This window comes from Myotis lucifugus, unplaced genomic scaffold, assembly GCF_000147115.1.
Source record: "Myotis lucifugus unplaced genomic scaffold, Myoluc2.0 scaffold_18, whole genome shotgun sequence".
NCBI classification, from domain to species: Eukaryota; Metazoa; Chordata; class Mammalia; order Chiroptera; family Vespertilionidae; genus Myotis; species Myotis lucifugus.
The window spans coordinates 10,803,664-10,817,427 of record NW_005871066.1 but is presented as its reverse complement, the minus strand read 5'-3'; the positions used below and the strand labels follow the sequence as shown (position 1 = coordinate 10,817,427).

Genomic DNA, 13,764 nt, shown 5'->3' with positions numbered 1-13,764 from the left:
CAGTGGATAGAGCATCGGCCTGCGACTGAAAGGTCCCAGGTTCGATTCCAGTCAAGGGCATGTACCTGGGTTGCGGGCACATCCCCAGTAGGAGATGTGCAGGAGGCAGCTGATCGGTGTTTCTCTCTCATCGATGTTTCTAACTCTCTATCTCTCCCCCTTCCTCTCTGAAAAAAATCAATAAAATATATTTAAAAAAAAAAAAGAAGGCAAACCCAGAAAATGGGAGGGGGGCCAAATTGGGAGCACAACTCGAAATCTCCTTGTTACTCTCCTTACAGATAAGATCCAAGTCTAGTCTATTCCAAGCCTAAGTAACATGCAGGAATCAAATCCAAGCCTGATTCATTACGTCTATGATGCGTAAAAATAGATGAAGTCCTGCACTGGTGGCTGCTACCTCCTGCCTACGAAAAGGACTTCCCCGGCTTTGTCCCCCCAAGAGAAGAAGACACTTAACCTCTTCTGTCCGACAGCATCTGCCCTGCTAGCCTGCCAGGGTAGCCCCGGCCTCCTCGGGGCTGGTACCATCCTGGAAAGCCGCTGAGCATTCGAACCGGAAGCACCGCCTAGCCCCTCGGGGATCTGTCCACACCGGACTTACAGCCACTGGAACGTGCGAACTTGCACGGGAGTAACTAACACTCTGCAATTGCTCCTGTTCAGGTGCGGAAGATAAAACCCTGCTCAGCGGGGGGGCGAGGGGGGGGGATAAGAAGCAGCTGCTCGCCCTACCCGGTTTTGCTCAGTGGATAGAGCTCGGCCTGCGGACTTAAGGGTCCCAGGTTCGATTCCTGTCAAGGGCATGTACCTTGCTTGCGGGCACATCCTGGGGGAAGGGGGGGTGCAGGAGGCAACTGATCGATGTTTCTCTCTCATCGATGTTTCTAACTCTCTATCCCTCTCCCTTCCTCTCTGTAAAAAATCAATAAAATATATTTTTTTAAAAAAGAAGAAGCAACTGCTCCTGGCTACTCTGAGTTCTCCCGAGGGTGGCGCGTGGGAACGCACTGGTCCTGCACCAACATCCTGCCGCGCAGGCCGGTCCTTCCGGTGCAGTTTTCTCGAGTAAAGGGTCCAACACAAGTTCTTTAGTGCGAAGGAAAAGGGGGGGACGGACAACACGCCCTATCTCAACGTAACCGACGGTCTATTCACCCTCGATCCACACGCGGAATGTTTTTTAAAAAGAAACACATCGCAAGACCACGGAAACGTTTGCCTCCGGGGCTTGGAAAACAGAGCTTGAGCACAATACCTCTCCGAACAGGGACTGCAACGTGGACACTTGGGACTCGCGACAAAGCACCACGTTTTCCACGTGCGGCATTCTGGCGGCTGCCGGGGACGGCGCTGCCCGCGGCCAGCAGGCTTCACGGAGCAAACCAGCGGGCGTCACGTCCACACCGCGGCCCGGCTCCCGCCGGAAAACCGGCGGCCGGGTTGTGGGCGGGGCCGGCGCGCGCGTGCGTCCGCGTGACGTCAGCGCGCGCGCGTAGCCTGGCCCCGCCTTAGGCCCCCGTGTGGTTTCCTGCGGGAGAGTTTCGCTGAGGCTCAGGCTGCTTCGGGGTGCGCGTTTCTACCCGCCACCCTTGCCATCCGAAAGGCCGAGGAGAGGACGCGGGGGTGGGCGAACAGAGATGGGACTGAAAGAGCTCAGGGGGCTCTGTGGGCTCCCCGCGATCCGCGAAACCCTGGCTTCCATTTTCCCTGCTGGAGGCCCCAGATTTAGAAACGTTGGTGACCCGGGAGCCTGACACCTGGAGGAAGATACACCCCGCACTGGGGACTGAGCCTGCAACCTGACCGGGAATCGAACCGTGACCTCCTGGTTCACAGGTTGATGCTCGACCACTGAGCCAGGCTGGCCGGGCTTCCAGAAGGTTTTGTTTTGGCAAGTTAATAATGGAAGGTTATGAAAGTAATTTCATTGTATTGTCACTCGCTGCTCAGACCCTTTTATCTCATTCCCCTCCCAACCAGAGCCGTGAAATGAATAAGACCGTGGGGATTCCTGCTCCTTACTCATCTCCGCTTCTCTTCCTTCAGCCCACTCCCGTCAGCTGCACTGGCCCCAGTGCTTTATCTGGAAATGCAGAGCATGCTCCCGCTTTTTGTGACTCTGCACTGGCTGCTCCCCCTGGAACCTTTTCCTCAACCTTATTCATATGCCAGCTCACTTCTCAACTTCAGATCTCTCCTCAAATGTCATCTTACGAAAGAGGCCTTCTTTGACCACTTTAAGTCTCTGCTATGCCCCATTCCTGTTTTGTTTTTCATATTTTGGTTCACAGTACTTATCATCAGCTGTATATTTTCCTTGTTTATTGTCAGTCTTCCCCACTAAAATGTAAGCTGTTTTAGGACCTTAAATAACCTAGAAGAGCTCCTGGTGCATAGCAGGCACTCAATAAATAGGTATTGAATTAATGAATGACTTTACTGATCCCCAGTGACTGGCATGAGCTCTGGCACAGAGCAGGTGTTTAACCCTATTTGTTTAATGAAATGGATATTAAGGGGAAATTACTGATAAAGTAAAATACCAAAAAAAAAAAAAAAAAGAGAGAGAGAGAGAGAGAAAACCACCCCAGAGTCTTAGTTTTAGTTGCAAGGATGATTGCTGTCTGTGTTGTTAAATATGGCATCCCATCCTTACTCAGTAGTCTGATTATCATAGTTATAGCCAGAGATAGCCATGACCTAATTCCAGGATCTGTGAATATGTTAGGTAACATGGCAAAGGGGAATTGAGGTTGCAGATGGGAGGAAGGTTATCAGCTGACCTTGAGCTGGGGAGGTGAAATACCTAGATTGGCCCAGTATCATCACATAGGTCATTAGTAGTGGAAGAGGGAGGCAGAGGATGAGAACCAGAAAGTGACTGACAGTGTGAGAATGTTTGGCCTGACATTGTTGGCTTGGAAGTGGATGGACATGAGCCAAGGAATGCAGGCAGCCTGTAGAAGCTGGAGAGAGGACGGAAATGGATGGTCCCTTAGAGCTTCCAGAAAGGAATGCAGCCCTGGTCAAACCTTGCGTTAGCCCAGTGAGACTCCTGTCAGACTTCTGACCTCCAGAACTATAAGAGCGGGGGAAAAAATGTGTTGTTTTTAAGCTGCTGTGTGGTGATTTGTTACAGCAGCAATAGAAAACTAATACACCACCTGTCACATTAGCATTTATTCTGATATTTCCGCTAGTACAAAAATTTATATACACTCCATTGATTAGTACTCATATTAATTAGTTTTCATAATATGTTTGAAAAAATTTCAAGGATATTGAAATGATTAAAAGGATATTTGTTTCAGATTTTAAGAGAGGCTTATTATACAATATACTCTGAAGTATTGTAACTTTCTTATTGTATCAACATATAGAACTATATTTAAATTACATCAAAATGTAAAATGCAAAAAATGATGGAAATTCAAGGAAAAGTTGATAAGTACGCTACCAAAGCAGGCGATTTCAACAGAATCTCTCTAAATTATTGTTAGGGTAAGCACACAAAAATAGTAAGGATATAGGAGGTTTCAGAAACAACAAGCTTGACTTAATCAGACAAAGCTATACAACAAATAATATAAAGAATTCATCTTTCTAAGCATGTGCAGCACATTTGCTTAAATTGACCAACATGTACCAGGGAATAAAGCAAAACTAAACAAATTTTAAAGGCTTGGTATCAAAAAGATCATATTCTTATGGCAATGCAATCAAAATAGATGTCAATAAATAAAAGATAAAAAATATCCATACATTTGAGAATTTGAAAACATGCTTTTAAATAAGTTAAATAAGAAATATAAGATTTTTGGAAATATTTAATACTGAGTTATTTAATAACAAAAATAGTAAGTATTTTTGTTTGAGTCCTGGGGCTCAACTATCTGTATTATGCATGACCTTTAATGGCAGCATATTCTAAGTGTCAAGAGCAGCTTCCCAAGGTGTAAGTAAAAGAAAACCTAGCAAAGTACATAAGCATTTGCCAAGCAACAATGTAGAAAAGGCCAAGTGAATGAATCCAAGGAAGCCATTCCAAGCAAAGGGAGCATTATATGTCAAGGCCTGAAAGCCAGAGGGAGCAAGAACTGTAAGTTGTTCAGTATGCTATAGAAAACATGCACCCTCGGAGCTAGAGGTCGAGGCCTCCCTTGGCCTCCCTGGGTGCCCCCCAGCATCACTAGGGCCCAACCTTCAGGAGGAGAGAAGCTTCTTCATGTGGGACCTCGCCCTGTATATGTCTTCATCTGGCTATTGATTCATGTCCATTAATATCCTTTGTAATAAATCAGTAATCCAATGAGTAAATAAATAGGTTTTTTTTTGTCCTGGGAGCCATTCTAGAAAATTAATCAAGTTAATCAAACTAGAGGAGTTCTGATGTATAAGCCATTCTGAAGTGGAGAAAAACCTGTGGGCCTGAGCTCTTGACCTGTGAATTCTCAGACAAGGGACCCTGCTGGTGTCCAGTGCTTGGTGGTGTGAGGAAGCCTCCACATACACACTAGGATTAGTTCTGGGAAACCCTTTTCTCCAGCTTTGTTTGTCAGGGTGGGAGTAATGCTCTTTTCAGATTTTTATAATCTAGTTAGTAGTAGAGCTCAACTAGTTATTTTTAAAGGAACATTTTTAAAAAATAAATATTTTATTTATTGATTTCAGAGAGGAAAGGAGGAGGAGGAGAAGAGAGAGAAACATCAATGATGATGGGGAATCATTGATTGGCTGCCTCCTGCATGTCCCCTACTGGGATAAAGCCTGCAACCCAGGCATGTGCCCTTGACTGGAATTGAACCCGGGACCCTTCAGTAGTCAGGCAACGCTCTATCCACTGAGCCAAACCAGCTAGAGCTAAAGGGGTGCTGCAACCTTTTGCAGCAAGGATTCAGAATCTGGAGAAGGGTCCACACGTAAATGGATATACTAGATAAGAAATATAAATTTAGAAGGCATTGGGGGTAGCCAGGCAGAAACCTACTCTCTAGTGGAGTGGCTCCCCAAATCTCCGGACCCACTGCTTTTTATTTACTAGAATATACATTTGCCCTTTAGCAAACCAAACAGACATATCAAAAGTAAGGTTTGGTAAACAGTTAAAGATTATCAGTTTACGGGATCGCCCTGAGCCACCATTGTCTCCACAGAACAATCGGTGTATAGCTTTTAGCCCTTGCTAAAGCCCCAACGTCCATCAGCCTTCTGACGGACCTCTTGAATTTATTATGCTAACTACTTGTTGGTCTTTGCCTCCAGCAAAGGGGCTTTTAAAAAAAATGTTTATTGCCGAAACCGGTTTGGCTCAGTGGATAGAGCGTCGGCCTGCGGACTGAAGGGTCCCAGGTTCGATTCCGGACAAGGGCATGTGCCTTGGTTGCGGGCACATCCCCAGTAGGAGGTGTCCAGGAGGCAGCTGATCGATGTTTCTCTCTCATCGATGTTTCTAACTCTCTATCCCTCTCCCTTCCGCTCTGTAAAAAATCAATAAAATATATATTTAAAAAAATGTTTATTTATTGATTTGAGAAAGAATCATTGGTTAATTCTTATATGTACTCTGACCAGAGATCAAACTCGAAAACTTCCTGTATTGGGATGATGCTCTAACCAACTGAGCTACCTGACCAGGGCCTCAACTATTTAATTTTAGATCTAAACTCACATATATTCTCTTACCTCATTTCCCTTTGTACTCATCCTTTCTACCCTTGGTTTGAACCTTCCATCTAAAAGACTTTCACCATTGACTCAGGCTGTATTTCTAGGAAACCAAAGCTAAGACATCTGCCTATTTTAAATCTAATCTCCAATGTTATGAAACTCCCCTAATTTTCTCCACAAAATTTTCCAGTGTCTGAAGTCTCATAAGATTTACTTTTTACACTTTCATAGCACTAAAACTCTCAACCTTGTATTCTGAATATTTTTGCTATGGTCTATTGGGCACCAATTGGATTAACATTCCCAAACTCATTAACTCCATTCATTATCTAGTATGTATTGAGGACCAATCATGCTTGAGTGCCAGGGATTCAGTGTGACCAATAGAGACATTGCACTCATAAAACTTACAATCTATTGTAGGAAAAAGAAAATGAAGATGTCATTAGAAACTTATTGAGTGCTACAAATGCCAAATCTCAGCAAATAGTAATAATGAATATCAACCCTTATATAATACATAGATGTGTGATTAAATAAATGTGGGAATAATAATCCCTTCTCCACAATTTTCTCCCTCTCTATGTTACTTTTAGCCTAACATATGTTTCTTATGGTCCCTGTCACATTATTTGAGAATTTCGCTATATATAGCCCCAGGAAATATTTTTCACAAAGCTTTTTCTTTGATAAATGATCAAAAGTAGCTCTTTCTAAGTGTTGGGTTTTCATTACAGGACCACAGTTTTAGTGCTTCATACTCTGAAAGCTACTAACTTACAGTAAATGTTTTTATTAATATTACATTAAGTAGGACAGATATTTTGAAATTCAACTAAACTCAAATTTATTTCAACTCGATAATTTTTAAAATTATACCACAAAAGAAAAATAAAGTAATAAGGATATGTAATGAAACTATATTCAAAAGTAATTTATGTAGTAAAATATAAGAAAATCCAATATCAGAGTGAAATTAAATCAATATTAAGTTGAAAAAGTAATTCAGTTAACTTTCACACTGGCAACAGCCAGATCCATTATTTTTACATTCTTTTAAAACTTTCAATATTGCATTTCAAAGGTAAATTTATTGGACAAGCTAATTTGACACTGCTTAAATAACATTACAGTCACTTTTACTAGTGAATATTTATGAATATAATCTTATTCAAACGATAAATAATAAAGCATAGGCTCTAGAGTTAAATAGACTTAAATTAGAATCTTGGCTCTAATGCTTGTTAACTGTGACCTTAGGCATATTCCTTTTGTAAACCTTGGTTTCCTCATCTGTGAAGTGGGGGGAAATAAAAATAATACTACCTCACAAGATTGACATTTCTGTATCTCCAGGGAGAGGTTTTCTCCACCCACATTGTACTTCCTTGCAGCTTGATTGTCCTTCATTAGCATGCAAACGCCACAGTGGAAGGCAAGGATTTTGCTGCCTTTGTTTAATACTGCATCTCAGCTCCTAGAACAGTGACTAGCATGTACAAGGTGCTCAATTAATATTTCTTGATTAACTGCATGTGATGTGTTTAACACATACCCAGAAACATGGCAAATGCCCAATAAATATTATGGTTATAATTATTTTGTTGAAATCTTCCCAGGTGTTTGACCAATAACTTTTCTAAACACTAGGAATCAAAAATAAAAAAATAAAATTGTAGAAAGAATAGTTGATATATCATAAAAGATTGTATTTGATATATAATACCCAAACAAAATTTCTAATTCTTTCACTGCTGCTCCCATAGTCATTCCATCTCAGTAAAATGGCACTATATTTTTTAGTTGCTTAGGCCAACAATTTTGAAGTCATATTTATTTCCTTTTACCTTCATACCTCACAAATCCATCATAAATCCTGGTTCTATCTTCAAGATGTTGTGAGACACTTTCCCATGGGACACTCATATTTCTGCATGTCTTGTGAACAAGGTACTGACTGACCTTTTTTCAGGACCGTTGTTATGGAACTAAAGGGGTCCATTTGCCTGCATGCATCAAAGCCCAATAAGACATGAACAAGGCTCAAATTTGTCTCCCCAAACAAAGGCTTGGGATTAGTTTTAAGAGGTAAGCGTGAAAAGAAGTTATACATATTAATTAATTCTAATTCAGGAGATCTGATTGGATAGTCTTGGAACGAACCCAATTTACTCTTAAGTGTCCCTGGTTAGGGAAGATAAGATTTTGCAATTTACTATGTGGCTGGAAACTGGCTGTTTAAACATATGTCTCAGTTTCCCTATTCCACTTGTCCTGACTTACTAGCCTTTCTCACCAGGAATGTGACTTTTCAACCAATCAGTCTGGAATTTCTTGTTTCTTGATCAATACTAGTGACATAATCTGGTTGAAAAGACCCGCTGCCCTTTCCCCCCCAAGCACTTTGCCTGAAACAATCCATTTTTTTTTCTTTTGCTAATTATTCCCTTGTCCAACCCAGTTTCCTATAAAAATCTTCATGTAGAGTCCTGCCCCCCTCTATGTACTAGATGGGATGATGCTTAATCATTTAATTAAGGCAAATAGATTTTTCTTTAACATCAAGACCAAGTAAGATAAGAATATCAAGAACATCTATTGTTTTGTTGTATTTTCCTTGCAGTAACATATCAATTATTTCTTGAGAACAAAACAGGGAAGATCTTTGGTTTCCTGGTACCATTTATCAAGTTCATCTTTTTCTTGGGTCAGGGTAGAATTCTTTTAAAAAATATATTTTTATTGATTTCAGAAAGGAAGGGAGAGGGAGAGAGAGAGAGAAACATCAATGATGAGAGAGCATCATTGATCGGCTGCCTCCTGCAAGTCCCACACTGGGGAGAGAGCCTGCAACCCAGGCATGTGACCTGACTGGGAATTGAACCTGCGACTTTCTGGTTCATAGGTCAATGCTCAACCACTGAGGCAGGCTGGTGGGTCAGGGTAGAATCCTATATAATAAAAGGCTAATATGCAAATCAACCGAACGGCTGAACGACTGGTTGCTATGATGCGCACTGACCACCAGGGAGCAGACACTCAACACAGGAGCTGGCCCCTGGTGATCAGTGTGCTCCCACAGGGGGAGCGCCGCTCAGCCAGAAGCCGGGCTTATGGTTGGCGAGCGCAGCAGCAGTGGCAGGAGCCTCTCCCGCCTCTGTGGCAGTGCTAAGGACCCCTTGGAATGTCCACCGAAGGGTCCTGGACTGCGACAGGGGGCAGGCTGGGCTGAGGGACCCCCTCCCCCAATGCATGAATGTCATGCACCAGTTCTTTTTTTTTTAAATATATTTTATTGATTTTTTACAGAGAGGAAGGGAGAGAGATAGAGAGTTAGAGTTAGAAACATCGATGAGAGAGAAACATCAATCAGCTGCCTCCTGCACATCTCCTACTGGGGATGTGCCCAAAACCCAGGAACACGCCCTTGACGGGAATCGAACCTGGGACCTTTCAGTCTGCAGGCCGACGCTCTATCCACTGAGCCAAACCGGTTTCGGCCAGGCCTCTAGTTCTTACATAACAAATAGCCAAAAATCTTGGGCCAGTAAGGTTGAAGTTTCTGAGGATTCCCTGGGACCCCATACTCTACTAGTGTTGTTGGTGGAAGTGGAGGTGGGGTTCTTGCAGTGTCGTGAGGAAAAGCATTTCTGGGGACCCACAAGGAAGGATGAGGTCTAATGGTAATATTTGTGACACAAAATAAAAAGATGCCCCATCGGATGTTCCATCTCCATCTGTTCCACCATGGAAAATCAGGGCCAGAAATAGAGTTAATGTCCAGAGATCCTGTGCCATATTAAAGCTTAGCCCCAGTTCAGCATCCAGGGAGCCTGAGGAGGAATATAGGGGGCCTTCACTCTGAGTGAGGTTCATCAGTCTGTTCCATGCTTCTAAAAGTAAGGGGAGCCCTAACCAGTTTGGCTCAGCGGATAGAGCGTCGGCCTATGGACTGAAGGGTCCCAGGTTTGATCCGGTCAAGGGCATGTACCTGGGTTGTGGGCACATCCCCAGAAGGGGGCGTGCAAGAGGTAGCTAAATCGATGTTTCTCTCTCGTCGATGTTTCTAACTCTCTATCCCTCTCCCTCTCTCTTCCTCTCTGTAAAAAATCAATAAAATATATTTTAAAAAATAAAAAATAAAAGTAAGGGGGAAAAGGAAGTCTGAAAAACATTACATTCAGATGAATTGATTGAGACAGGAGAAAGAGAGAGAGAGAATGAAAATTAGAAGTGATGAGAATGTCAATGAAACTAAGAACAGTTCAAGAAAGGGAATACATATTGATATATTACGCAGTTATGTAGACTGTTATTTTCCTACAAGATATTGCAAACATGTTTTTCATCTCAATAACTATAGATCTGCATTGTAATTTAAAGTAGCTACAATGTAATGAAGCGTAGGGTGCGGGGAGCAGATCTCTCCCTTGTGGGTTCTTGTCTCAGGAAGTTTGAAGAATAAAATTTGCAAACTAAAAGGACTTGTTATTCAAAGAGTAGAAATTTATTGGAAGCAAATACAGACTCCCATGTAGGGAGTGGTTCCCAAGAGGGTAACCCACTAAGCCCCTTTTTTTATAAAGGCTGTAGTTCGTTGTCCCTTCATGCTCCCTTCTAATTGGACCCCTCCCCCATTTTATGACTCTGTGCTTTACTAATTGGTCACCCTTTTTGCAGACTATCAGCTTTAAAGCCCCAAACCCACATGGTGCCCCTTTTTTCCTCTCACCCTTATCTTGCAACATTCCTCTGTCTTCTGTGAACATGTTTCCCTTTTTCCAGCATTTGTCGACATTTCTCTGTCCTCTGTGAAGGTATGCTTCCTTTATCCCCGCACTCTGTGACTGTTCTCTATCCTCTGTGAATGTATGTCTTCCTCTCCCCTTATCCTGTGGCACCGTTCTACTCTCTGTGAATGTATGCCTTCTGGTGGCTCCCAGCCCTCACCTAGGCATTCCTCCCCCATGGCCCTCTTTATTCCTAAACCTGCCTATTTTATCCCTAAAATTCCTTTCAGTAGCTGCTACATGTAATTCAATTGTATGGATGCACCATAATTTATTTAACCCATCACCCATTCCCAATTTTTGTTCTTATGGATATTTTTATGAATATCTTTATATAGAGATCTTGACATGTGTTTAAAGATTTCCTTAGGTTAAAATCCTAGAATCAATAACACATCCAACAGCAACTTGGGCTTACTCCTCACGGGTGGCAGAATACTATGGCCTTCCTGTGACATTACACCCTATACATAAAAAAAAAGAAAGAAAAGAAAATCCTAGAATCAGAATTATTAGGTCAAAATGCCTATAGATTTTGAAGACTTTTGATATACTTACCAAATTTCCTTGTAGTACTTTGCTTCAATTAGCTAAACTTGGAACATCTGGATTAAACAGGAGAGACTGGAAAGGTGGTCACAAGCCAATAATGCCACCTTATTTTGGACAGAAGGAAATGGATATCTTCTCTAGAGAAAAGCATGCATTTATGGAGGGAACAATCTCGGCTACTCTACCCTGGCAGGAGCCCTGATCACTGGGGAAAGAGGATCTCAACTGGTGCTGGAAGGACTACATCCAGATGGCTTCAGGTAATTCTGCAGCTACTCTTCTCTACCCCTAGATGTCGCTCGTGAAGTCAGAATACAACTGTATCCCTGAGAACACAATGCTCCAAGAAAAGGATTCTGAATCTACCTTGTCCTCCGGGTGAGTGGCAAGCCCTAATTGGTTAAATTTAGAAACATTCAACCCCAAAACTGCGGGGGTGGGAGTGAGGGACAAATAACTGCTCTTTCCAGGGTCAGATATATGAGGGGACTAGAGGTGAGGCTGGAAAAATGGTACAGCAGTTGAATTGCCTGAACGAGATTCCAGGAATCTCTCTGTTGCCTGGACAATAAACTAGTTTGGGCTAGGAGAGCCTGCAACTTCTTATTGGCTCCAAAACCTCCAAGGTGCTGGGAAGCTGGGTTTCCCAGAAAACACCTTGTAAACAGCTGATATTGAAGTCATCATTTCTGGGAAACTAGGGAATCTCAGTGGTTGCTCCACTGACAATTATTCTCAGACTTGCTCAATAAATGAGAGAGGTGACGGGGTGACTCTTCACTGTAGCTGGGTTGTGTGGCTCCTAGTGGCATAGATATCCCTGGGGTGGAGGAAGAACTGGGACACTCAGGTCCTTGCTTGGTGCCCTTGGCTTATGAATGTCCCCCAGTGAAACCTGTTCTTTCCTCCTGCCAGGTAATATAGCAGGATTTACCTTTATTCACCTTAGCACACTGCAGAAAAGCAGAAACAAACAGAAGATTATAAAAATAGCCCAAGAGAAAGTCAGAAACCTAACAGGAAACCACAAATAGACTGGCAGTAGACCCACTCAACAAGGAGGACCAGGAGAGGAAAAATATCTACTAGAGCTGAGAGAAAATATCTATCTCAAATTATGTGCCCAGAAAATCTTCTTTAAAGAATGAGAACAAAATAAATAAATTTATTTTGATAAGTAAAAAACTTAGAGAGTTTGCTGCTACAGATCAACATTTAAGTTACATGTAAAAGTTGTAAAAGGGAGGAAGATTACATCAGAAGGAAGGTCTGAAATGCAAGAAGCAATGGTGAGGAAGTGCTAAACATAGACAAACATAAAGCATTGTTTGCAAAAAATGATAATAGACAGTATGAAATTTTAATTTAAAAACTATTTACCAAAGCAATAACAATAAGTTTCTAGCAATAAATCTAAAAAAAAAAAAGCAAGACTTTAAAACAACCACAAGCTTGTCACTTTAAAAATATACACAAGTGTGAGAACTTTGAGCTACTTGGTCCCACCTCCAGTCACTTGGCAGGAACACTGGCAAAATCCCCAGGGCCACTTTCAGGAAGACCCTGGGGGATGGGGAGGGAGGATACTGAAAAGGCTTCATAAGAAAATGGATATTTGTCAAGTCGGGGAAGTCCTCAACCACGTATTGCTCCTTTTTCACAGTACCTCCCCGCCACACAACTATGGCTCACTCACGATGTGGAATGATAGCTGAAGAGTCCACTAGTGCTTCTTCATAAGCAACATTCTACCACATCTTGGGGAGCCCATCTTAGTCCCTAAACACTTTGATATATAACTCCTAAGGCTCATCCTTCACCTTTGTTTGTTCTCAGAGACATGACACAACCTGAGTGGAGTCAGTCATGGAGGATTGTTGCAATCATGGAGGACTTTGTTCAAGGCACTTCACATGTACTTGTACTTGCCCACTGCTAGTCTGTTAGCCCAGCAGCAAAGATGATAGATCTACTAAGTGTCCAAAGCATTCCCACTGTCAGTCTCTGCTCCCACACCCCAGTCGGAGCCAGAGCTTTACCTAAGAGAAGATACAATTAGGTCAGTGGTCTCAGGGAGAAGCAAATATAATTTACCTGTTTGTCTTGATGTTTGTTTTATAGAAGGTCACACTCAAGCTCCCAAATGCTTATTCTTTTCCTTCTTGGTCATTTCAAAATATTCTGCGAAAAGATTCTTTCTCATCAAGAAAAGAAGAGAATAAAATGGAGTGGTAAGGAAGAAATGTGAAGAAGTTTAAACATGTAAAATATAAAGAATATAAATCAATCTCTGGTAATCAGGAGTAGGGTAATACTATATCTAAAAAAGCAGCCAAGATAAGAAAGGTAAGAGAAAAATGTTGGAAAATTAATGATGGCAAATATGAATCCATACACTCAGGTGCATAAACTTGTTACTTTATTTTTTTAAAAAAAATGTAATTTAATATGACTTTGGTCCCAATTCCTATAACCAGGTCAACAGAAAGTACAATCTCAATCATATTATAAGCCCCTACCCTTTACCTCAATCCTATGAAGGACTCCAGAAACTTATAAAATATTATGGGTGGTACTTCCCATTTCCAGTCCAACCTAGTTATCACTAATATTTCCATTGTCTTTGGTAGACTTTTGAAGGATCTTCTATTTTGTTGGGTACGTGAATTTTTGCTAATTCTAGGTGACTGCTTAGTCTGTTAGAGCTGCTTTAACAAAATACCATAGACTGGGTGGCTTACCAGGGGTGGGG

At 42.1% G+C, this 13,764-nt stretch overlaps 1 protein-coding gene across 3 annotated transcripts in view; it reads right to left on the bottom strand.

Annotated features, from left to right (window-relative positions):
- The window catches only part of ORC5 (origin recognition complex subunit 5), a 66,199-nt gene extending 64,763 nt beyond the window's left edge, over positions 1 to 1,436 (bottom strand). For all 3 annotated transcript variants that reach the window (XR_002828393.1, XM_006085408.3, XM_023751100.1), the window contains exon 1: positions 1,259 to 1,436. Coding sequence is in view for 2 of the 3 variants with exons in the window: in XM_006085408.3 (XP_006085470.1) it covers positions 1,259 to 1,330 (72 nt within the window). In the remaining variant the exon portion in view is untranslated. The remainder of the gene's footprint in view (positions 1 to 1,258) is intronic.
- Between the last annotated feature and the right edge of the window lie 12,328 nt (positions 1,437 to 13,764).